The sequence below is a fragment of the Protopterus annectens genome, chromosome 12.part0 (genome assembly GCF_019279795.1).
Source record: "Protopterus annectens isolate FY-2018-M chromosome 12.part0, PAN1.0, whole genome shotgun sequence".
Classification (NCBI taxonomy): Eukaryota; Metazoa; Chordata; order Ceratodontiformes; family Protopteridae; genus Protopterus; species Protopterus annectens.
In genome coordinates this window covers 382,557,583-382,584,752 of record NC_056746.1, presented here as the reverse complement: position 1 = coordinate 382,584,752, position 27,170 = coordinate 382,557,583, and the positions used below count along the sequence as shown (strand labels likewise).

General features: G+C 43.7%; 1 protein-coding gene across 1 annotated transcript in view; it reads left to right on the top strand.

Annotated features, from left to right (window-relative positions):
• TNRC18 (trinucleotide repeat containing 18) overlaps positions 1 to 27,170 on the top strand; it is a 725,141-nt gene that overhangs the window by 611,197 nt on the left and 86,774 nt on the right. Inside the window, exon 24 of the mRNA XM_044088920.1 lies at positions 5,972 to 6,136. Within this exon, the coding sequence (XP_043944855.1) occupies positions 5,972 to 6,136 (165 nt within the window). The remainder of the gene's footprint in view (positions 1 to 5,971; positions 6,137 to 27,170) is intronic.

Sequence of the window (27,170 nt, the reverse complement as noted above, 5' to 3'; positions counted from 1 at the left end):
CTGCATTATCAGGTGTCCAGAAAATGATTTTTTCAGTTTGAATTTAGAGAATGTCATAAGCTGGTTATTTGTGAGAGGAGAAAATATACTTCATCTGCATTTTGAAGGTCTTTTTCATTGGGCAACTGTTAACATTTTCTATTGTAATATCCCCTAGTCAGCTCAGTTCTGAATTTTGTCTCTCATTTTTGCATGTAGGTATGTGACTGCCTCTGGCTTAACACACTGTATTATTAGTTCATGCCTGCTCCCTGTACTATCTCATTTTTTTCTGCCACATACATAGTTCTAATATTGATACTAATAGGTATCATGGGAAAGTTGTGTTTTCATTGCCTAAAATTCTAAACACCTTCTAGGTGTTTCCTTCAGTTACCAGTTCACTAATCAGGACCTGCATCTGCAGCATACTTCTCAGCTCACAAAATCTGGACAAAACCTAAAATGGTGGGACAAAGGTCCAAAGACAGTGACAGATTTTAAATATTGCTCTTATGAACTTAGAAAGTTGATAGAATAACAAGTTTTGTGTTAGCATGCATTTTCTGAAGGATGTCAAGTCTGAAACCCAAATGTATGCCATTATTTAGTGACTTCTGTCCTCAGTGATTTGCCAGAAAGCCACAACTTTTATGACAGACCAAAAATATGAGGGAAAAATTTGGATAGTTGAGAGGTATGATCTGCAGTGGTTTTGTCTAGAGAGGAGAAGGATGTGAAGTACTGCTGAAAGTGCCAGAGGTTCTTGTCTGTCATATAAAACGTGATGTGAGACTTCCCACCTACAGCTCTACTATAGATGGTCTCCTATTTTTAGGAGATGCTCAGGATTGTGAAGCACACTAGGGACTTAACTGTGTGCCTCCTCTCCAGACCTGTCAGCACGAGGATAAGGGAACCTTGGGCTATCACACCATGGAGTCTGTTGGAGGATGCACTATTTACAGGCTATAAGCATCCAAATTCAGCTTCTTGGGCTTCTAGGAAAGTAGATGACCTCTTTAAGGATGGGCTGAAGTAAGATATCTCTAAATCCAAAAAAAGTCTCAGAAAACACAACATCTTTCTAATTTACTGCTTGGTAAGAAATTTACAGCTTTCTGCAGGGCTGACAAGGTGCCCCCCCACCACCACCACCCTCATCTCTGGACTAAAGTCCTTTAATTGTCTTACTTTCTGATTCTGGTCTGTCATGGATTGTGAAAAGCATTTGGGGTGAAGGGGACTCTAGGTAAGACTCTTGTCAGTTTTTCGACAGAGAGATTTCATGCAGCCTGCTGTAATTTTGAGTATACTGGTTAAAGTCTGTAGAATCAGAAGTGTATCAGTACCAGATGGCTTGGCTTATGCTGTCCTTTATGAAAGTGCTCAGGCAGACTGTCCTGGATTCCTCTTTTTTTGGAGTTGAGGCTTCTCTGCACAAACCTTCCTGAACATAAAGGAGGCTTCCAAAGCAAAAAGTTGGATAAAGCCCTGAGGATGCATCTTTTTTCTAATCTATCTCAGTGTGCTAAGAAAGAAGACTTCCACCAGTAGAGTGAGGGGAACTCCTCAAGCCCGAAATATTGTTGCCCCTCCCAGGTGAGTCAGTTCAACATTTGGGAATGGTTCCACCAGGTTAGCAGTTCCAGTCTTGGCTGTTATTAGAATGCCCATGGGAGGCCACTCGGAGAGTTTTGTCTTAGATTAGCAAGCCATTACCATGGACTGGTAGGTTCAGTGGTTTCTGGGTATGGTCACAAGCAGCAGTGTCTTATAGCTGTTTGGTCCTCCGCAGAAATAGCTCTGCTATGGGACCAGGTAGTCTCTGGAGAGCTCTTAGAGCAGCCCAAAATCTACTTTAGAAGGAGAATGTAAAGTCTGATGCTTATACGGATAACTGCTGCAGTATTACCTGTAACACTTTGAAATTAGCTGCATGTAGATATCCATTCATACATGTTAAGCTCCTGGCTTTGGATGTCCCCTGTGCAAGGAAACCTTCCCACTTTACTGAAGATGTCAGTAAAAATGCTAAGGATAACTTCATTTTTTTTCTGTTATCTGCAGAGAGTGATCACAAGTTTGTCCATCAATTTCATCCAGGTGTCCTCCCTAGCTCCTGAACTAAGTGCTCTATTTACGATTTTTTTTCTTCGTGCTGATTTAGAGATTGGGTTGATCACTGTTTTGTTGGTACTGTATTAGTCTTTTTAGTTGTGATTTTGGTGATATTTATAAGATGAAAGATGTCTCCAGGAAAAGCTCACCAATTAGTTGTTTCTTGGAGGCAGACTTTCCTGCACCCCTTTTCTGCCATGTGAAAACTATCCATAGCTCATTTGTCAGCAATGGACACCACACACAATTCACAAGAAATCCCTATTTTGTAAGGGCCTGGAATCTTAGGGGCTTGTCAAACACAGAAATCTTCTTGCCTTGGGCCAAGTGATACAAGTTCCTCTGTCTGAAAGAGCATCTTCCACTGACTGTAGTAGTAAGCAGAAGTCAGAGCATCACTATTAGTGTTCCTATTAAATGATCGAAGACGCATTCTTTTGAATGTGTCTTGATCGAACTTGAAAGCACGAAAAGGCAACATAGCGAAATGGCATATAAGTGAATTCTTTCCCTGGGGAAAAAAATCGCTTTGCCACTTCTGTTACTTTGCCGTTTTCGTCACTGTAGTGCGATCTCGGAGTTGGTATATTTAAGTAGGGGGGTGGGGGGGGCACAGCTCCCCTCCCCAATTTATGTAATGTTTTATTTTTTTATTTTTTTTTTTTTTGAACAGCATTTTTTTTCCCTTGGAAAAAAATCGCTGCTCTAAGCGGTCGAGATTGTAAGCTTTCGCTTACATGGGTTCGATAAATCATTGTTCGCTTTTTAAGCGTTCAGTGATTTAACATAGACCCTCACTATTAGATGAGTAGGCATAAAGCATTAATTGTTAAAGATTCAGTAGGCAGGGACCATAAGGTATTTCTTAAAGCTTGTTAGTCATGGGCATCACTGCCAGTAAGGCATGGCCTTGTCTGCCCTTAGGTGTATTTTTTATTTCTATCACCTTCTTAACTGTAATTTCCTATCCTGAGGCCATTAGAGAAATAGAACTTGTCCTCCCAGGTATCAACATATATCTTGGCTGTGTTACAGCTGAATACTCATTTCCAGGCATCCAAATGTGGTCAGTCAGTCCAAGGTAATACCACTAGAAAACACTGTCCCACCCTTAGTATCTCCACCATTTTCCTTCAAAAGCCTGAAGCTGCAGATTACGGTTATGATGCTTTACAAAATAACTAGAATCTCTGACTCCCTGTGGGACAGGCACCCATTTCAGAGATGTTCACCCTTCTTTTACCCCATACTGATGTCCTGCTGACATCCTTGACATGGAGGGGGGATTTTACCACCATACATGGGTATCAGCCTCCTTAAATGCCCAGCTCAGAATAGTTCTGTGCAGTGTCAGAAGATCTGGAAGTAAGATCAGATGACTAGACCCTCCACTTGCAGCTAATTCTCAGCCAGTAATGACTGCAGCAATGATCCTTCTATTTGGACATCTACTTTATGCTCACACATCTGTGTATTTCTTGTTCTTATAAAGGTAAAATGTCTTACTTCCATATTTGATTTATTTTTAAGGTGATGGGTGACTTGTTTCCCCATCCTTGACACACCACTGACTTCAAAGAACACATTTAGTATATGCCAGAAGGTGGATAAAGATTCTCCAGGAGGTAATGCCTTTTTTCTGCTGGTGTACTTTCACTGCATTGCTTACACATGATGGCTGTCTTCTGGGGATCTTCACATGAAGCACCTTCAATGTGTCTAAGTGGGCATCACTTTCAGTTCAAGTACTTGCTGTTTGATGTCTACTGTATACCCATAAATCAGTCATGCCGGAGATGAAATTTTACATTCCATTACATAAGTGACTGACTGTTAACTGCCGCATCAAGTATGTCCAGCATAGCACCTTTTGCTGTGGCAGTCCTGTGACTGCAGAATCTGGGCATCTCCATAAACTGAAAGAAGTCCACTCCTGTCTTGATGTAAAAGATTGCCTTTCAGTGTTAGTTATTCCTGCTAACAGAAAGCCATTTTTAAGTGTGGATGAGGACACATTGGTTCTGAGTTGAGGCCGTCCTGCACTTCTTGGATCATACAATGGCCATGATCATCTTGATTCCATTTGTGTGCATTGGAGACAGATAATGATCATTGATCACTGAATATTGGAGATAGGGTAGTTTCTGAAATTGGGGGGAGGGGGGCCGTGGGGCTTGCACTCAGGATTTTTTTTTTGTTTTTTATGCTCTTTTTTTATCATTTGTATTTGATTTGATAGAGGGCTTTCAACAGAGTTTTATTAGATGGTTAGTCATGTGTATGTAAATAGATGGATAATCCCTATCAGAAGTATGAAGCCCATGTAACAAGTCCTGCAACTTTGAAAAACTCTACCTGTAAAAGAAACACAGCACCTCCCATTTGTGCCAACCAAACCACTATTACTTACATATGCAAATTCTTTAGATCACTCCACCTTGTAGAACAGGGAATACTTAGACGTATAGCAGTCAGTTTGACTATTCCCATCTTTGTGTACTGGAATTCTAGTTCTTGGAATTTCAGCCAGGACAGTATCACTTTGTATGCATGTGCATGGGTGCACACACACACACACACACACACACACACACACACACACACACACACACACACACACACACACACACACACACACTTAAACTTAGCAGTGAACTCCGTGGACAACAATATCCCTCATCCTACAACCATTTCAAAAATCCTTGGGGGACAGCATTTAATTTCGCCCACTGCTATCCCCCAAACACTAAAGCACTGAAGCTACACCTCTCCCAACGTGCAACCCATATGAAGGAACATGGTCAAAGTTGGATTAACTCTGCCAGCTGTTTATCAGAACACAAGTATATAACAGCTAGATTTGATGATTTTTTTTTTAATTGTAAGGCATTGCTTTTACTAATTGTTATAGGAAGAGTTTATTTAATAGCATTATTAGTCTTCTGAAACAATGTAGTGCCCTAGACTAAGAAAAAATGGCAAAAATGCTGGTTAGCATGTTTCCTATGTTGAGTTTTCAGAAGCATTTAAAAAAAATTCTTCACTTTCTTGCAACCTTGGTGGTGTTACCCTGCATTTTCAGAGGTAATTGTGTAATAGATTTGTGTAGAATGTAAGAGAAAATGTGTTAGGTTGTCAGCCGGAAGCCAAGATAGTACAGGAAGAATGGCTGAAACAGTTTACTATGTGGACTCAAGTAATTTTTAGTTCATGCAGCAGACTTTCTCTCAAAACAATTCATTCTTACCTCATCACTGTCACAAGTATGGCTGTTTGATATCTCGGTGTCACTTTTTGAAAACTAGCAATGACTGTATGGCTCTGGGTGGCTGTAATACTTAATATTACAGCATCCTGGACTTTGAAGAGTAGTGCCAAAATGTGAGTTAGATCATTGAAGTAAATACACATAAGTGGCAGAGAGAGAATGCAAACTAAGTATTCTAAAAAAATCTGTCTTGTACAGTAACAAACATTTGAGAATGTTATGATTTCTGTAAGTTGTTACACCTGGTGCCAAAAGAATATCTTACATTTGGAGAAAATAAGGAAAGACAGTGTGTAGAATGTCAAGAAGGTACTGTCTGAAAGCCTATGTCTTCTGAAACTTTTCTTTTGGACAAATACATTTTGTAAAACTAAACTGCATCTTTACACTGCCAGATATGTATTTTATTTTATTTTTGTCACCCTCCCAATACATGTTTGAGCACCACATGTCTCAGGCATTCATTTAAATGTCATTTTGAATATCATAATGACTACATAGTTTCTGTGTATTTTTAAGTGAAAAACAGGAATACGTTTTCCTCATCTGCTGCTGGACATATTTTCTGTATCTGTTGCTTAATATTTCTGTTGACCTTTGCAGGTGCTGAACCCTCTCCTGCTCTTTTGGTGCCCAGTGCTAAACGTCGCACTCGAAAGCTGAGCAAAGATACTACTGATGGAAAGGAGGCTAGTACTGTTATGAGAGAGGAATCAACCTGCAAAGGCAGAGGTCGTGGGAGGAAACCATCAGTCAAATCAAAGCCTGGTAATATGATTAAATACACTTCATTGATCTATTAATCTACTGGGACAATGCAGTTGCCTAACAGTTAAATTATTGCTACAGTTTTATAAAGCATGTAAGGGCTGACTGATTTACAGTCCACAGTGATTCTCTATTACATAGAAGTACTTAAATTAATTATTCAGAGTTAGACAAAGAAAAGGAATGAAGCTGGGTTGTACATGAGTGATAGAGTGGACAGACAGAAAAACAGTGAGGACCAATTTGGTGTGATAGCATGCCACTGGATTTAATTAACTGACATGGACTTTCTAATATGTGACTATGTGCCCGGTAAAAACATCTGTCCTGCAGTAATGCTCACGCAGAGAACAGCTACTTGAGGAATGGAGGGTAATGAATATTTATTTTATTAGAGATAATCAGGAGATGTTATGTATGTTCTTCATGTTTCACTGTTGCAGTCGTCAAATTTGGGTTATCCTGCCAGGGGTAGCCCTCAGTCAGCCCGAATATCAGAGGCTTAGTATTTCTGCGTTGGTTGCTGTCTCTCCAGGACTGACGTCAGGTCGTCAGTGGTATAAAATCAGGCAGCCAACGCCATTACATCAGTCTTTCTTGCAGAGGAGCCCGAAGCAGAAGCGGTTTGCACGAGTGCCGGTTGGCCGCTACCTGAGTTTTTGTTTCCGAATTGAAGTTGAAGTCTTCTGAAGCTAAGTACCCCATTGGGGATCCTTTTTTCTTGCTCTAACCGATGTCAGAAAAAGTTTATAATTGTCTCGCCTGTGGAAGGCAAATACCACAACAAGACTTCCATTCTTACTGCGTCACCTGTTCAGGCCCAGACTACGATGTCCCCCGCTGTCGCTTTTGTGCTTTGTTCAACACCAGAACTATACATCGTCAGGCCCTTATTGTAGCTAGATATTTTCACTGTCAGTCCTCGAATTCCGATAGGCTTTGGTAAGCCATCCGACTACTGATAGTTTGAAAAAATGTAAGGATAAAGACAGAGACAGACCACACAGGTCCAAAATTGCCGACGACGCTTTTGCTAAGCTAGTCGTCACTTCTTTGGTCCTTAGTGAGCCGCTTTTTCAGCCCCTGATGCCCACTTCTTTGGATATGCGGGCCGCTACTGAGACCCTTTTGGAGTCCTGTATGCCGCAAGACTCTTCTTCAACTAAGGATCCTGTGGATGTCTCTACCTTGGATGGGTCCGGAGCCGCTGAGCAGGCACCGGCTTCCGAGGAAGTACTTTGCACTACCGATACTCAACACAGACCGACGACTTCTTTCGCATCTTCAGTTCTTTCTAAAACTACTGAGTTTCTAAGGCCCAGGGTATGAACCACACCCAAAAAAAATGACCCAAGCTCAGGCACCTGCTTCCTTGCCTCAGTCTCAAATGCTTAAAATGGCAGAAGACCTTATTATGCTTATTAGGGGAAGCCAGGCTACCCCCTCCAAAAGAAAGAGACTTGTCCCCATTGGTTTTATCTGAACAGGAGTCCGATGACTCTGACGCATCTGAATCTGAATATGAAGATATGCAACCTCTCTCTGCTTATGAGGATTCTGATGCAAAGGAATCCATTCCTTCTGCCTCTCCACCCGAGGATTTTTCATTTGGGGAAACCCTTCATACTTTAAGGGAGCATTTCCAATGGGAATGTCAGGACTGTCCTCAGTCAAAAAAGAGACTCAGAATTGTGAGATCTACCACAACACAGACCTTTGGCCATTCCTCCTGTCCTGGATGTTGTGGATGATGTTTTTATGGAATCCAGTTTGACTCCTGACACCCTTCCTCCTACTCCCAAGAAACCTGACCAGTATTACAGAGTCCCTGACTCTCACAAATTTCTTTTCAAAAATCCTACTGCTGACCATGAGGTCATCCCTCAAGGACCTAAAGGAATTAAAGCAACTGCAGCTAAGAATTCCACCCCCTCAGACAGGGATTCCTGAGCTTTAGACAGATGAGGTAAAAAAGTATACGCCTCTGCTACTCTTGCTATTAGAGCATTAAATTGTCAGTGCCACATGCTGAAATATCAGCGGCATACCATGGAACTCCTCAAACAAAAATATCTTCCTTTCCTGATTGTGCAGAGAATAAAGAATTACAAGAGTTAATGCATTCTGCAAGTCAAGTAACTAAGCACACCTTGCAATATGGTTTTGATGCCCTAGAAGCATCTTGCAGGGCAGCAGTCACTGGTTCTGTCCTTAGAAGACATGCTTGGCTTAAGGAACAGACCTTGCCAGACCATGTCAAATCCAAATTATTGGACGCACCCTTGAACAAAGACAACTTATTTGGCACCAAGGCAGAAGAGGTCTTAAAAAAGGCGGAAGAAAAAGCTAAATCTATGCAGACAGTTAAAGACTTCTTACAGGTCCAGCCTCCGAGGTTCAGTAGGCATTGCCCCTCCAAACACTGGTCCTTTCCAGCCCCCTCCAGGCCAGCTCAGCCCAGACCCAGGGGAAGCAGACCCCCACAGACAGCAGCCCCAGGGAATGCAGAGATCTAAGCAATGGAGTTCCTCCTTTTCAAAAACAGGGGGAACAAAGCCACCCCCTTTTGATAAGAACTCACAATGACTTTACACTTTCACCCCTTACTTCTGCCCACCTGCTTGTGCCCGTAGGAGAAAAACTCTCCTTCCACGCAAGCAACTGGGCCACTATTACCAACGACCGATGGGTCCTCAACGTAGTGTCCCAGGGATATAAATTTTATTTCCACACTCCACCAACCCCAAAAAGGCTCCCAAATCTTCCCCCAAACCAGTGGGCAGAGGCCAAAAAGCAAGTCCTTTCCCAGCTCTCCATGAGGGCAGCACAGCATATTCCTGCAGAACAGGCCAAGGTTTCTACTCCAGACTCTTCCTGGTACCCAGAAAAGAGGGCACATTGCACCCCATCCTCGATCTATCAATTCTAAACACCTTTCTGGTGATACCAAAATTCAAAATGCTCACCCTCCAACAACTTCTACCAATGCTTTCCAGGGATGCTTGGTTAGCCACCCTAGACCTAAAAGAGGCCTACCTACACATCCCAGTCAGGGAATCATGCAGGAAATATTTACGTTTCAGGGCAGGATCTATGCACTTTCAGTTCTCTGTGCTTCCCTTTGGCTTATCCACTGCTCCCAGAGTGTTCACAAAATACCTGGCTCCCGCCATTGCTTTTTGCAGACAAAGAAATATTCAAATTTACCCATACTTAGACTGCCTGATTCAGGCAGACAGGAAAAGCTGTTACAGCACCTGAATTTTGTAAAGGACCTACTGACCTCCCTGGGGTATATTATCAATGAAAAGAAATCAAAACTAGTCCCCACACAGAAAATTATATTATTGGGAGCAAGCCTGGACACAGCATCCCAGGTGGCATTTCTTACTCCAGAAAAGCAAGCCTACCTGACAGGCTACTTCTCTCAACTAGCCACCAGAACCCAGTTATCCGCAATGAAAATCCTGCAAGCTCTAGGGTTCATGGCCTCCTGCATCCTACTCATTCCATATGCCAGACTGCATATGAGGAAACTACAGTGGTACCTAAAAAGCCGTTGGTGTCAACACTCTCAAGACCTGGAAACACTCATGCCAATGATTCCTTGTCTAAGGAAAGATTTTCTTTGGTGGGCAGCAGCTTGCAACCACAACAAGGGACTTCCCTTCTCACAACCCCATACCATCCAGACCCTCACCACAGACACATCAGACTATGCATGGGGTGCACACCTGGATGGCAGGTGCATTCAGGGCCACTGGAGCCCAAATCAGATACATCTGCACATCATCCAAAAAGAGATGCTAGCTGTTCAGCACGCCCTGATAGCATTCAGACCCCTACTCTCCCCGGGGCCTCTACTGATCAAAACAGACAACACCACAGTGATATGGTATATGAACAAACAGGGAGAGACTCACTCTTATCCTCCCTGCAGGCTCGCCATGACCCTTTGGCACATGGCCTCAGCCATGCAGCTACACCTGCTAGCACAATTCCTGCCAAGCTCTCTAAACTCTCTGGCAGACAACTTAAGCAGAAACCTGCTAGACCCACATGAGTGGCAGCTAGACCACAGAACCTTCACCCTTGTAATCCAGAAATGGGGCACCCCGAAGGTTGACCTCTTTGTTTCCCACTCCAATCATGAGCTCAGAAAATTCTGCACCAGAGATCCTCACAGCAAGGCCTGGAAAGTGGATGGTCTATCCTTCCAGTGGGTAAACCTTTTGGTCTATGCATTTCCCCTCTACCACTCATATCAAGGGTACTGCTCTAAATGAGGGAGGAAAAAATAAGGGCAGTCCTGATTGCACCAGTCTGGCCATGCCAGCACTGGTACCCACTGCTGTGCAGCCTGTCACCCCTGCCAGCATGGCACCTACCTCAGATCCCAACACTCCTGACCCAGGGGAATGGAGGATTCATGCATCCCCAATTGCAGACCCCTCAACCTGGCAACCTGGCTTATTCCCTGACCACTCCTCAAGCTGCCAGCCTAAGCAAACAAGTCCTAGATGTCATACGTGAGGCCAGATGCCCCATCACTAGAAAATCCTATGCTGACAAGTGGAAAAGGTTTTGCACCTGGATCCAAGCTAAGGGAGCCGGAACAGCACAGCCCTCCCTACCGCTCATCCTGGATTACCTGAAAGACCTACTACACAGGGGTTTATCCTTCTCTTCTATTAAAATTCATGCCTCTGCCATCTCTGCTCATTACAGCACAGAGCCACCTCTCTTCTCACACCCCCTCATCAAATAGTTCCTAAGAGGGACTAACAACTTAAGGCCACTCAGAATAGCTCCTACCCCAGCTTGGGACCTTAACTTTGTGTTGGAAAACCTCACCCTACCCTCGTTTGAACCTACAGCTTCAGCAGAGTTAAACTTTCTGTCTTGGAAGACAGCCTTGCTTTTGGCCATCACTTCAGCTAGAAGAAGATCAGAGCTACAAGCACTCATAGCTGTAGAGCCCTTCATCATGTTCCATGCTGACAGAGTCTCACTCAGGACTAACTCATCCTTAATGCCTAAAGTGGTGTCCAGTGTGGCTCTCAACCAATCCATACATTTGCCCACCTTTTTCCCTAATCCACAAAACAAGGGGGAAAGGATTCTGCACTCTCTAGATGTGCACAGACAGCTTAGATTCTATCTGGACAGGACTAAATCCTTTAGAAAACCTGATCAGTTGCTAGTCAGCTTTGCAGCAGGGGCAGAGGGGGCAAGGTGATATCCAAACAATCTCCAAATGGATAGCACACTGCATCCATTTCTGCTACAAACAGCACGGGAAACCACCCCCAATGGGGTCAGTACACATTCCACCAGGGCAACCTCTACCTCTGCAGCTTTTCTCAGAGGGGTCGCCACCAGGGACATCCTGGAGGCTGCAACATGGACATCTGTTCATACCTTCAGTAAGCATTACCACCTGCCTATCTTCTCCAAATCCAGGGCAGGCTTTGCCACCACAGTCTTGCAGGGCATCCTAGCCAGCCCACAGTCTTCTTGACTGCCTTCACCCTTTTCTTTAGCTTTGGAAATCAACCCAAATGTGTTGACTGCAACAGTGAAACATGATGAACATAGTACAGTTGTGTACACTTATCATAAATGTAGATGTTCGAGTGTATTCACTGTTGCAGTCCTGGTTTCCCTCCTTCCATCCCCCTTGTCTCTCTCTCTCTGTCTCTCTCTCTCTCACTCTTCCTCTCTCCTTACAGGGAATTTTTGGTGTTTGCTTTCTACTGGTGGTGTTCTTCCACCATAACCTAGCTCCCTATTTGTGGGGCTACGGACAGGGCAAGAAAAACTGATGTAATGGCGTCGGCTACCCGATTTTATATCACTGACGGCCTGATGTCAGTCCTGGAGCGACAGCAACCGACACAGAAATACTAAGCCTCTGGTATTCGGGACAACTGAGGGCTACCCTTGGCAGGATAACCCAAATGTGATGACTGCAACAGTGAATACTCTCGAACATCTACATTTATGTTTATGGTAAGTTTACACAACTGTACTTTTCTTTGGTTACTAGTAACTCAAGGTTTTAGATTATGCCAGTCAGCAGTTCAAGACTGCCATACATAACTTGTGTAAGGTCATTAAAATCTACAGGTGTAGTAGATTTCCTTTCATTATTTGCAGTTTTATTAGAAATATAATTTTGAGTGGCTTTCTCCGCTTCAGCCAGTATTAAGTGTCCTATAACAAAAGTAAAAGAAGCTTTAGTAATTCTTTCAAATGAATTTCCTTTAGCCAGATATTAATTGGTCAAGAATACAGTTAATATTTTTTGCAGTGGTATACACGCAGGAAGCATGCAAACCTTGTTTCCTTCCTCCCCTGGATAGTTACCCCCTTCACATTCCACAGAGCAAATAATGCTTAGAAAGAGAAAAAATACTAATCAGTCAGATGTATCAAAACTACAGTTAAAGGTAATCTGTCTCAAAGTAAAGAAAGAAAAACATCTGCCTCCTTTTTTATCTATGTTCTATTCCCCCCAGTTATAGTGCTTCCAGCAGAAGAAACAGTGAAACTTATTTTCTTGGTTAGGCAGTTATCTGATTGTTTTTTGGCTGCTTGACTACAGGATGTAATGAATATTTGTAGACAGAATTTTTTTTTTATTTGCTCATGTCTAGGTGCAGTCACTTCTCAGAAACTGGTTTCACTGGACTTAATAGCATTTATCAATGAACGCTTACCAGTGGCTTGTAATGGAAGCCTGTATCCGTAAACATTTCTCAAACACAATTTTGAAAACAGGGTCTGTAGAAACATTGTGTTATCAGTTATGCATACACTTCAGATTCTTTGCAACTGCAGAGATAGGTGGGGAAAAAAAACGTTCTTTCATCATCACAATGAAATAATCCACCCCAATTCCTTCACAAAGTAAAATTTCAAATGGTACATCAGTAAATGCAACTAGCTTTAAAGGAGGTATCTTCCAGGAGCAGTAGGATCTCAATGAATTCCCTTTTCATCAAGTTAATGCAAACTTGATAGTATTTGTAAGTAGCAAGGGTGTAGTTAGTGGAAAAAATTTTAGCGTGATGATTTTTTTTTTTTTTTATTGTATTTAAATGTTTGCACTTTTGAGCACTATACACTTGTGTGGGATCTTTCATCATACAATACATCGTTTGTTCTAATTTGAATTTCTGCAAAATGTTCTTTCTTCCCTCAGACAAAATACTCTTTCTTTAAGCTGCTTCCAATCAGTCATCTGAAACAGATTTCTGCAAGGGAGTTCCTAAAAATGCTGGGCAGCAAGATTTCTTCCATCCTGATGGCACTACTAGCAAGGGTAGATATGAGGAAGGTAGACTGCTACCTGAGAAACAGATGAAGCCACCATACTCAGTGCATCAGTCTGAGGATGCCCTTCAGACCAGATGCAGGCACCCAAGTGTTCACCATGGGATTCTTCAGGCATAGGTTGCATGACTTTCTACGAAAAACTGAGGACCCCAGCTGCACGCGATCACTACCAGAGGAAAAGACACATCCGTAGCATTGATGGCTTTCAAACCAATTTGGCAGTCAGGGACCTTATACATTGCAACTGACAGCACAAGAATGAAGCTAAATGTGAACAGAGGTTCTCCCTGTTTTGTAGGCTTGCATGGAATCTGGCCCAGGAGTCAGCAGTGAGCCTCAGGACATCATCCCTTCTTGGGAAACCACACTGGCAGACCAGTTACACAATGCAAATAAAAGTCCATACTAGTCGATGCTGAACAATGACATTTTATGGGATTTAGTTCATAGATGAATAGTTACAGAAATAGACTTCTTCACTTCTCCACCTAATAGACAACTTAAGAAGTTTTGTACTAGGGCACCTACAATGGAAACCTGGGCAACAGATGCAGTTTCCATATAATGGGCCAATCTAATTCTTTAAGTTTTTCCTCCAAAACCCTTATACTCAGGGTGAGAGGGACAGGCTGAAAATGCTGTTTGCAACTTTTTTTCTGGCCTAAACAGCATTGATTTTATCTGCTTTTTGAGTGTGGCAAGGGGAAAGCCTGTTCTGCTAACTCAGTGTGGATCTGTTGTCCCAAAACAATGGTTCAGTTGTATACCCTGAATTGAACACTGTAAGGATAACAGCATGGCTGATTTAGGAGTTGTACCTTATATGTATGCTCCAAGTACTAACAAAGTGCAATACAAGGAAACCAAACCTAGCTAAGTGGAAAAGATTTTCCCTTTAGTGCCAATGCAAAAATCAGGACCCTGCTGGTGTTGGAGAGTCTTGAATTCCTGTCAGACCTGTACAAATCTCAGTTATCTCATACTTCTGTGGCAGTACATTTCAGCCTGTCTGCCCTGGAACCCCTCTTCCTGCACTCCTTGTTACCAGCAAACCTTGCCACGGGTAGCCCGATGTCGGGTCAGTATACAAAAGCCTTAGGCTGCTTTAAGGTATGCAGTACATCACACGTACACTCCTTGTGTAGTGTAGGCCATAAAGGTGATGTCACTCCTCAGAACTTTTTTGCCGTCCGTCTGAATGCATCTCTCAATCGTCAGTCTGAACACATATGTCCTGTTTGCTGGTTTCCAAGCCGTTGCAGATAAGTGCTCTGTTGGAGTTTTATGTCATCCGGGAAGGGTAAATGTCAGTACTGGAGACAGATTCCTCATAAAGACTACCACGAACAGTGTTTATTTTGCCTTGGAGCATCTCACGATCATATGTCCTGCTCCATTTATCAGGCTTTTGTACTGAAGACTTTTTGTAGTAGGCTTTCTTCCTTAGCATTGTATCTGGAGAATCAGCAGCTTAAGCTTCTTGCTAAGGACACTACGGAAGGAACTTCCCACCCCCGAGGGTTAGCCATCAGAGAAGAAGGTTAAGAAACCTAGACCAGAATCTAGAAATGCTATTAAGTCCAGTGAAACCAGTTTCTGAGAAGTGACTGCACCTAGACATGAGCAAATAAAAAAAAAATTCTGTCTACAAATATTCATTACATCCTGTAGTCAAGCAGCCAAAAAAACAATCAGATAACTGCCTAACCAAGAAAATAAGTTTCATCTAGGTCTGACAGAGCCTGAAACGCTCTGTCAGGCGTTTCTCCCAAGGTGATTGAGAACCCAGAAGTTTGCCCAGCTTAGTTGTTGGATTCCTCTGCCGTGACTGGGTTGGAGTCCAGCAGGGATCTGGCTTTCTGCATATCCGATGAGGTTTTCCAGATGTCCGTTTTGGACATTTTGGGGGGAACCATAGTTGATTATTTCCGAGGGGCCTAGGGGTGTTCCTCAGATTTTAGTTAGGGAAGAAGCCGCTGCTACTGTTATTGAATGCTGTCCTGGGTCAGAGCGTTCAAAGTTTTATAGGGAGAGCCACCAAGGCAGTATTTGCGTGAAACACTAGTTTATTTAACATTAAACACTGTCAAAGTAAAACCAACTAAGCACTTTCGCCAAGAAACATGAATTGGCTTCATCAGAGTCACTCAATTATGATGCAACTTCCTTTATATACTCTAAATACTTAAGCAGCTATTCATGATGTAATGTACACAGTAACATGCTATAAACTACAATAAGTACATTCAAAATAAAAATATTAGCAATAGTACTAATAATGAGCATAATATAAAACATACTTAAAAAATAAAATTAAAAACATAGTTGATCTGTTTGTTGCAGTTAGGCAAGTGTTTTCACAGTACACTTAAAATTAAACTTTTTTATTTTTATTACTGTTTACAAGTTTTTGAGCCATTTGGCTTGTTTTTTGTTATATTTTATAGGGAAGACATCCCATTAAAGAAAAAAAACTAAACATGTCTCTCCTGCTGCTAAGGATCACCACAAAGTGACTGGCAAGCCTTCAATCAGGGTTTGTTTAATGCTTTGATGACATTGAAACCTCTTCGGGGGGGGGGTCTGTTCCAGCTCCCTCTTGGTCCTCTACTCCACTTAAAAGACCTAAGGAACAGGATTCCTCTGAGGAGGAATTGGATTCTTATTTAGAATCCCTTGCTTATTCTTCCCAAATTATTGCTTTGGACTGTAGGTCAGAGGAACAGGACTCTACCAGTCCTGATGTTCCCTTTGCAGAAATTTCTTTTGGTGATGCCCTCTTCAGGATGTTAGTTTGTTTTTAAATGGGATTGTGCTCAAGTTTCTGAAATCCATAAAAGGTACTATTAGATACTGCAGATGGAATCTCAGAGGCATTCAGCTATGCCTCCAATGCTCCTGATTCTCTGACCCTGCTCCCAAGAAACCTGATAGGTTTTATAGGGTGCCTGAGGACTAACTTTTTGTACAAATATCCTGCTGCTGACCCATCAGTGGTGTCTGTGGTCTTTGATAAGCCTTCTCAATTGCTTCCTTTGCCCACGTTGCTGCCTTCTGGTAGACAGCAGAACCATGGAAATGCTAGGTAAGAAGGTTTACACCTCTGCTATCCTGGCTTTTAGGGCTATTATTTACCAGACCCATATGTCCAGGTATGTGTTGGCTCTCCTTTCTCAGGCTTGTCAGGTTATTTCTGATCTCCCAGACTCTGAGGGTAAAGCTTCTGCTATTTCCTTGTTAGGGACTTCCTCACAGGTGGGCTGTCATTCCATCAAGTGTAGTTATGATGCTGCAGATGCCTCTTCTAGGGCTGCTGCTTTTGGTTCAGTGATGAGGGGGTATTCTTGGCTTTGGCTTCAACCATTACCTGATGATATCAAGGCTAAGTTAATGGATGCCCCTCTTAATAATAAACAATTGTTTGGGGAAGCTGCTGCTGATTTAAGTCCCTTCAGGATAAGGGAGAGTGCCTTACAGGAACTCAAACGTGTTTGTCTCTCCTGTTCCTAAATTTCAGAGAAACTGTCCTAATAAACTTGCCTTTGTTCGCAGGCAGTCTCGCTGTCCTCCTAAGGACAAAAAGAGTGGCAAGAAGGCTCCTCCTGCTAAGGCTACTCAGACTTCAGTTACTCAGAAGTCTTCCTTTCCAGATAAATCAGGTGCTATCTTGACTATGCATATCTTCCCAGACACATTCCTCTTTCTTTTCACCTTTCTCTCTCTCTCCCTCCCTCCCTCCCTGTTTGGCTTCAGATTACTCAGGATTCATGGGTTCTGTCAATTATTCGCCAAGGGTATTTCTTGGTGTGGAAATTCCGTACCTCTTTTATGGACATTCCTCAGCCTTTTCAGGAACAACTCCCCTTTTTCCCCAAAGTTACTTCAAGACCTTTTGACTCAGGGTACTATTCAAGAGGTGCCTGTGTTAAAAAAGGGTGAGGGGGTTTTACTCCCAAGATGTTTCTAGTACCCAGAATAGAGAGTACTTGGAGACCTATTCTAGACCTGTCTCACCTAAACACTTTCTGAAGATGCCCACTTTTTGAATGTTGTCCCTTCAGACTCTGTTCCCTGTATTGCTTCCTCAGGCTTGTATGATGTCTCTGGATCTCAAGGATGCTTATCTCCATATTCCGATCCATTCCCCCTTTCAGGAAGTTTTTGTATTTCTCTGTTGCTTCCTGGCAATTTCAATTCTGTGCTTTGCCCTTTGGCCATTCTACTGCCCCAAGGGTAGTCACCAAATGCCTCGTTCCTATGATTGCTTTTTGCAGGCTTCAGGTAATCCCAATATTTTCTTACATTGATGACCTGCTTATTCAGGCATCATCTCTAGCGATCATGTTGCAAAATCTTTGGGGTTCACAATAAACTTCAAAAAGTCTTCTCTGACTCCTTCTCATGACCACGTTTTTCTGGGTTACAGGACTCAGATGGTGCCTATGCTGGCATCCCTCCTTCCTCCCAAGGCCTTAGCTCTCATTTCCTTCTTTCAAGTTTTTCTTCCTCTGGGCTTCATTACAGCAAGGGAGTTTCGGAGACCTCTGGGTTTCATGGCATCCACCATCCCTATGCTCCCTCTGGTGAAAACAACATGAAAGATTTGGTGGTTCCTGAAGTCATTTTGGCTTCAACATAACATCCTCTAGACTTTGTAGATCCTCTTCTACCTTGCCTCAAAGAAGGAACTCCTCTGGTTGTCCCAACAGTTATCCTTAAATCCAGAGCTCCCTTTTCATCCCCTCTTCCTTCTCAGGAGCTGCTCACAGACACTTCAGACATAGGAAGGGGAGCAGCCTTTGGCTCCCTAAAGGTGCAAGGGGGGCTGGTCTCCTTTTCAACAGAAGAAGTACATCAATGTCAAACAGGTGAAAGCTCTTCTGCTGGCTCTTCAGGCTTTTCGTCCTCTCCTCTCCCCAGGACCTCTCAAGGTATCTACAGACAGTATCACAGTGATGTGATATCTAAACAAACAGGAGAACAAGATCCTACCTTCTTTGTTGGTTGGTACTCCTGGTATGGTATCTGGCTGTTCAGTATCAAGTGACCCTTCAGACAGTTTATATTCCCTCGGGTCAAAATATTGTGACAGACAGTCTGAGCAGGTCCTTAACTCAATCCCACAAATGAATGCTTCACAGGGATGTGATCTGATGCTATCCGTGTCATTATTCATCACAGATGGGTCTAGGATCAGATCTCAGATCCAAGCCACCAACTTGGATCCTAGACCCATCTGTGATGAATAATGACACTAAACAGCACAGATGCCAAGTTATGGTAAGTACATAACTCTTTTTTTCTGGACATTGTCCACCAGTGGGGTACTCTTCAAGTATATCTGTTTGCCTCCCCTCTGAACAAACAACTTCCTCTATTTTGTGCCAGAGTCCCAGGTCCTCTGATGTGGAAGGTGGACACCCTCTCTTTTTTTTTTTGGAAGACGATATTTCTTTATGCATTCCTTCCCCTTCCCCTCCTTCCAAAAGTCCTGTTCAAAATTCAATAGGACACTCCCAAAAGTTTGTTGGCGACTCCCTTTTGGCTGAAACTGCATTGGTTCCCTCTTCATCTGCATTTAGATAAAGGCAGTCATCACAAGTTATCTCACAGGGTGGACCGACTTATAGATCATTGTATGTATTGTACCTAGTCAGTCACTGTAGCTAGATAGCATGTGCATATAAGTCACTGAGCATGTGCAAAATCAGTGCCATTTTGTATAGTCAGTCAGAGTGAATGCAGGCATGAATGGAGATGCACACACGAGCGTGTTTGAAGTAATGATTCAGTCAGCTTAAATATATGTTCCAATTACAACTACTGATGTGTTTATGTACAGCAAACCACTTGAACCCATCACAATGCCTCAGCGTCTCATTTGACTACAAGAGACATGTGACTACTCACACAAGACAAAGGATCTCTCATACATCCCCACCTGTCCACTCTTCAACTGACACTGTGGCTGATAAGATTTTGATTCCACATAAACACCTTTTCCTGGGGACATGCTTAGGGTTCTGCAGGATGCCAGGAAACTCAATACTAGGAAATCCAATAGAAGAGGTTTTCTGTTTAGTGTCTCTCATAACTTAGATCCACTTACTGTTGGATGTTCCTTTGGTTCTTTCTTATTTGTGTGAGTTGCTCAGTGTTGGTTTGGTCTGTTCTGTTAAGGCCCACTTATCAGTTATCTCTGCTTGTCTGCCTTTATCTCCTCCTTTAGCTTCAAGATTTGAAGCTGAACAATTCCTTAAAGGCATCCTTCATATCCTCCAAGGAAACCTGTTCCTCCTCCCTGGGATCTTAATTTTGTTTTGGAGAAGTTGACTCAGGCTCCTTTTGAGCCTGCTTCTTCAGCTTCCTTGCAACATTGCTCTTGGAAGACTTTTCTTTTGTTGGCCCTTACTTCTGCCAGATAGGTGTCTGAGCTTCAAACCTGTATGGCTTGTCCTCCTTTTTTGTGTTTCATAAAGACAGGGTGTCCTTGCATACTAATCCTCCTTTTAAGCCCAAGGTGGCTAATGAGTTGTCACTTAATCAGTCTATTCATTTGGCTACTATTTTCCCCTCTCCACAATCTTCCAGTGAGAGGGTGCTGCATACTTTTAATGTGCATAGACAACTCAGATTTTATTTGGATAAAATTAAATCTATTGCAAAATCTTATCAGTTGTTTGTGTCTTTTCATCCTAGGTCCCTAGGATTGGCTGTATCCAAGCAAACTGTTTCTTCTTGGATCTCAAAAGGTATTTCTTTATGTTGTATTTTTCATGGTAAGAGTCCTTCTTTAAAGGCTCATTCTACTAGAACTGTGGCTTCTTCTGGTGCTTTTTTCAAGGGTTTGGATATGAACTCTATTCTTGAGGCAGCTACCTGGACTTCTGTGCATACTTTTACCAAGCACTACAAGTTGGATGAAATCTCCAGAGCTAGAGCTGATTTTGTTAGGGCCATCCTTTGTGGCTTCCTTGAGGGCTCTGCTGGTCCTTCCTCCTCCCAAGTTTCTTTTTGAGCTTTGGCACTCTCCCAGATGTAAGGAGTAATGCAACACATGAATGAAAGGACCCAGTGCAGTTGTGTGAAATCGTAACCATAACAGTAGATGTCATTTCCTTCACTTTTGCGATATTCAGTTCCTCCCTCCTCCCCACATTTCTCTTCTGGATGTGCTAGTTTCCTCTTGATATTCCTTGGACTGGGATTCCTACTGGTTCTATCAGTTCTGAGGATGGCATCTCCGGACATCACCTTTATGCCCTACGCTACGTGAGGAGCATACATGTTATGTACAGTGTACCTTAAAGCAACCTAAGGCTTTTATGTACTGGCCAGACATCGGGCTACCTGAGGCAGGGAATCCCAGATGTAAGGAATACGCAACAGTGAAGGAAAGGACATCTACTGTTGTGGTAAGATTTTACTCAACTGTACCTTCCTTTAAAAGAAGCCTGCTTTTGGCAAACGGATGACACATCCATGTGACCTTAGCTGTGTTCTGGAGTAGCTTAACTTACCTCCCCTTGGAACAGTTGCTTCTTGACAGAGAAATAGAGTTTATTAGGGGTAGTAGCATCAGCCAGAAGAATTTTGGAACTACAAGTCTTAACATAAAGAATTCTTCCTCATCTTTCATGGAGATGGGTTCACCTTGCATACTAACCCTAACTTACTAGGGTTAAAGTGCTAACAGAGCTATTTTTGAATCAGACTGTATACCTACCTGTGCTTTTCCAATGTCCCAAAACAAAGCGGAGAGAATTTTACTCAGTATTGTTGTGCCTAGGCAGCTGAATTATTTAACCAAATAAATCAGGCATTCTGAATAGCTGTTTGTTTCCTTTGCAAAAGGGAAGGTAAGCTTCTTCCCAAACAGACTGTATCAGCGCAGCTAGCCATATTGTATTTGGTTCTTTTACGTTATACTTTGTACCAGCAGGGCTGTGCTAGGGCAGATTAGAGCCTTACACCACTTAGGCTATAGTAGCGACTTCTGCATTTCTAATGCAGTCACTATAAGCCAGACATCTCATTTAGTGCAAGTGCAGTGTTTGCCACAGCCATTCGAAATGACCCTCTGCAGACCACTCCTGCTCTGGGCCAACTACTCAGTGGCTCATAAAACTTTGGGGATATTCTCAAGTATCATTATCACAGCAGTAAAGCATATGATAATGCAGTTATGGAGCAGAGGGAGGGAGTCTTTTCTGTGATCTAGACGGGCCGGGTTTGTTTAGTTGCCCTGGCAATGATAGAGTCAGGGAGGAAGGGAGATTAGAGAAGGGGTGTGGCCTGCTCGCCTATCCTGGAAGGATTTAGAAAGTAGCAGATAGTTGGGGAGCAAATAGGGAAGTGTGATTTAATTGGTGGGTATTGGGGAAACCACTTGCCATGCTTGAGGAGAAGGATGGGGCAGGGTAGAGCTGCTTGTTGGTCACATCCCTAGCAGAAGTAAGGAACAACTAGCACAGACAGCCCATTGTACATCCCCCTCTGGATCTGCAAGCTGAGCATCCATGGGGGGGGGGGGCATAATGCTAAATTGGAATCCTCAATCCACCCCAATGGCTGTGTACATGATGGCCGCTCTCAGTCCCCCATCACTATGATGACAGGGAGCAAATGGGAAAGTTGGCCAGAATAGTGTTGATAGATGACAGTCAGTGGGGGCAAAGAGTGTTTTTAAAGAAAAAATATATAAAAGATATGATAAACACAATACAGCTGTGTATAAAAATTCCATAACTGTAGAAGTTAATGTGTTCACTGGTGCAGTACCACTTCTCACCTACCCCCCCACCCCCCATTCCCTTTACATTGGACATCTCTGTGTTGGGGGTGGATACAGCTGTCACTCTTCCTCATAACTTCAGTCTCTACTACACTAACCAGGTGCCTACCTTTCTTAGGGCTGGCCTTTGTCTTGGATAGTTAGCTTGCAAGTCGGATCCTTACCTTATGCAAGTTAGTGCTCTGGCTCAAAACATTTCCTTATTGGGTAATAGGGACAAGGTCAAGAACTAACTAAAGGTGGCACAGGTGGATGTCCCTGTTTTACCAGTGATGTGCTGATATTCGGGGGGCAGGCATCTGTCTGACCTGAGGGGGGAAGGGTGCTAAGGTCCAGAAGTCGAACCAATCATCAGGCATTCACTGGCCGAACTACCAAGTGTCATTACTGCAAAAATGAAAATAGTTAAACATCTACAGAACTGTACTTTCTTTATCATATAAAGTCTATACTGTGGCAGTTTCTCAGTCATGTGAATTTTTTGTTTTACTTTTAACAATCAAGAAGGACCACCCTCTTACCATATAAACAGTCTGATGTTCTTTGTGTTTCACTGTTGCAGTCATCACCTGTGGGGTTATCCCTGCTGTGATAGCCCTCGGCCAGCCCGAATACCAGAGTCAGTGTTTTTGTGTGCCAGCTGCTGTCACCTGTAGTCTGACGTCAGGTCATCAGTACTATAAAGCAAGGCATCCGACATCACTACATCAGTCTTTCTTGCCGTGGAGCCCGTAGCCGAAGCAGTTTGCATGAGTGCTGGTCGGTCGCTACCAGAAGTCAAACTTCAGCAGAAAATGTCTAAAGCTAAGTACCCCATTGGGGGGGACCCTTTTTTCTTGCTCTAACCGATGTCCGAAAAAGTTAACAGTTGTCTTGCCTGTGGAAAGCAGATCCCACACCGAGACTTTCATTCCTACAGCATCACTTGTTTAGGCCCAGTCCACAACATCCCTTGTTGCCGGTTCTGTGCCCTCTTTAATGCAAGAACCATTCGCCATAGAGCTCTTTTTGTAGACAATTAGTTTCGTATTCCATCTTCCAGTTCTGATATGGCGTCCATCAGCCAGCAATCCGCTGATGTTCCATAAATATATAAAGATAGAGACAGGCCACACAAGGCTAAGCCTTCCGATGACGCTACCACTAAGCAGGTCATCAGTTCTCCGGAATTCAGTGAGGAACTTTCGCAGCCCCTGATGCCCGACTTGCTTTCAACACAGGCCTCTGTCAAGACCCTTTCGAAGTCTGGTATGCCACAGAAATCCACTTCATCTTCCGAGCCTTTGGCTGTCTCTGCCATGGTTGGGTCCGGAGCCGCGATGCAGGCACCAGCTTCCGAAGAGGCCATTCGCACTACCAATTCTAGACAAAAACAGACATCTTCTCTTCCGACTACCATTTCTCAGAGACGGACGGATTTTCTCAGGCCTCAAAGCCAGGCCACTCCTATGAAATCTGCTTCTAGCCACCATCTTGCTACTGCTCCCCCACAAACTCAAATGCTTAAAATGGAAGAGGATCTCATCTCCCTTATCCAAGGTACTCAAGCCTCCACCCCAAAAAGAAAAAGGCTTCTTTCTGCAGAAATTGACAGACCAAGAGTCTGAGGAATCTAATTATTCTGCCTTTGAAGAGGAACAACAGCCCTTAATTGTGTATGAGGATTCAGATGCAGTGGAATTCATCTGCTCTGCTTCCCCTCCAGAGGACCTTTCCTTCGGGGAAACCCTCCACAGTCAAAGAAATGACTTAGAGAGTTTCTGTACCTGCTTTAGCACAAACCCCTGGCCATCCCTCCTATTCTAGAAGTGGTGGATGATGTTTTCCTTGAATCCATCTTAGCCCCTGATGTCCTGCCTCCTGCTCCAGCTAAATCTGATTGGTACTACAAAATGCCAGATTCTCAGAATTACCTGCACAGGAACCGTGCTGCAGACCCTGAGGTCATTACACAGGGACCCAAAGGAGCTAAGACTAGTTCTGCCAAGAATCCTCTTCCTTCTGACAAAGACTCCAGAGCTCTGGACAGATGGGGTAAGAAAGTATACACCTCTGCACCCTTAGCTATCAGAGCACTCAGTTGTTAGTTCCATATGTTAAAATGTCAACAACACACCTTGGAACAAGTAAAGCAGAAGATTGCTACCTCTCCTGATGGTGCTAACTCAAAAGAGCTGGCAGTATTACTTCACTCTGCTGGTCAAGTGGCCAAGCACTCATTACAATGTGGATATGATGCCCTAGAAGCCTCTAGCAGAGCAGCAGTGACAGGATCTGTTATTAGAAGACATGCATGGCTGAAGGAGCAACCTCTAACTGATCATGTTAAATCTAAACACATTGATGCACCCCTAGATAAGGAACGCCTGTTTGGGGAGAAAGCAGAAGAGGTGCTTAAAAAGATGGAAGATAAAGCAAAATCTATGCAAACAGTAGAAGATTTCTTTCAAGTTCAACCACCTAGATTCAGCAGAAACTTCCCCTCTAAGCACTGGGCCTTCCCTGCACCCAGTAGACAGGGGCCAAAGTAAGCCCCGCAGGGACAGGACATCCAGGCCCCTATCCCAGGGCCAGCAAAGAAGCAAACAATGGACCACTTCCACCCCTAAGGCAGGAAGTTCTAAGCCAAGCTTCTATGGTAAACACGATGATTCTCCCTTCCCCCTCTACCCTCTTTTCACTCATCTAAAATTAGAAGGAAGGCTCACCCTCTTCAAGGACAATTAAGTCTCTATAACCAAGGACCAATGGGTATTAAAAATAATTTCTCAGGGATACAGATTCTCCGTCAGCGAACTCCTAATTCCAAGAGGGTACCCAGACCGCCCCCCAAACAGTGGGCAGAGGCATTAAAACAGGTAAAAACACTAATATCCCAGGGGGCAGTATTACCTGTCCCTCCGGATCAAACAGGAAAAGGTTTTTACTCCAGACTATCCCTTGTTCCCAGAAAGAGGGCACTTGGTGCCCCATCCTGGATCTATCCAAACTGAACACCTCCTTGGTGGCCCCCGATTCAAAATGCTAACATTGCAGCAGCTCCTGCCTGTGCTCGCACAAAATGCCTGGCTGGTAACACTATACCTAAAAGATGCCTACCTCCGCATCCCCATCTGGGAATTGTGCAGAAAATTCCTGCTCTTCAAAACAGGCTATCAGCACTTTCAGTTCTGTGCACTGCCCTTTTGCTTATCTACTGCTCCCAGAGTATTCACCAAATGCTTGGCCCAGGATTTTCTCTTTGCCAAAAAAACTCCTAACTTCCATAGGGTTCACCATCAACGAGAAAAAATCAAAGCAAAACCCCAGCAGGAAAATTGTTTTCCTGGGAGCTGTGCTAGACACAGAAACCCTAATGGCCTTCCTATCCCTAGAAAAGCAGAGCTTCCTGCCTCTCTACTTCACCCAGCTGGCTTTCAGAAGTCACCTCACCATGAGGAGGGTTCTGAAAGCCCCTGGGATACATGGCATCTTGCATCCTTCTCATCCCTCTCGCCAAGCTTCACATGAGAAAGCTTCAGTGGTACTTAAAGAACCTGTGTTAGCACTCTCAGTCCCTAGAGACCACTCTCCCACTGATTCCTTCCATAAGGGACGAATTTTTCTGGTGGGCAGAGACGTGTGCCATAAACATGGTTCTTCCCTTCATCCTCCACCCTTCTGGCCAGCCCATCATCACCGACGCCTCAAACATAGCGTGGGGCGCTCACCTAGCAGGCAGGTGTACCCAAGGGCTTTGGAATGCCCAGCAACTTCACTTGCACATCCACCAGAAAGAAATGACGGTAGTGAAAAATGCTCTAAGTTCCTTCCAACCCCATTTCAGGACAGGGTTCCTTCTTATAAAAACAGACAACACCACAGTAATGTGGTACATTAACAAGCAGAGGGGCACCCAATATTACCCCCTGTGCTGGTTAGCTATGAGTCTGTGGCTTACAGCCACCTCCATGGGGCTACACCTGATTGCTCAATACTTACAAGGGATCAACAGCACACTGGCAGACCACCTAAGCAGAAACTTACTGGACCCCCACAAATGGCAGCTCCACAGAGAAATCTTTCTGCAAATCACCCAGGAGTGGGGGACCCCAGTGGTGGACCTCTTTGCTTTGCACTTCAACCACCAGATGCACATGTTTTGTACCAGGGAGTATCACCTCCGAGCGTGGAAGGTGGATGCCTTGACCCTGGAGCTCCCTCTTTGTGTACGCATACCCTTCCCTGCCCCTTATTCCCAAGGTTCTGATCAAAATAAGAGAGGAGAGACCAAAGTCCATCCTCATTGCTCCAGATTGACCTAGACAGCATTGATACCCCTTACTACGCAGTCTGACCTTACAGCCCCCAAAGCTACTTCCCCTAAAGTCAGATCTCCTGACCCAGGAGAGGGGGAAGGTACTGCACACAGACCTACAGACTCTCAGACTTTCAGCATGGCTCATACACTAAAAACTAGCAAGAAGGCCCAACCCAAGAAAATCTTATGCAGGAAAATGGAAAAGATTCTGCTCCTGGAAACAATCAGAAAGGGCAGTACCTCCCAACCTTCCATCCCTGTCATCCTGGATTACTTAGCAGAGTTGCTCAATAGTGGCCTCTCCTTCTCCTCTATTAAAATCCATGCCTTGGCCATCTCTGCCCATTGTGATTCAGACCCACCCCTCTTCTCTCATCCTTTGACTAAGCAATTCCTCAAAGGGGCTTCTAATATCAGGCCTCCAAAAAGACCTCCTACTCCTCCCCCCGGGACCTGAAATATGTGTTAGAGAAACTAATCTTACCTCCTTTCGAACCTGCCGCTTCAACAGAATTGAAATACCTCTCCTGGAAGACTGCTGCCTTCCTACTAGCTATCACTTCAGCCAGAAGGGTCTCAGAACTACAAGCTCTCATGCC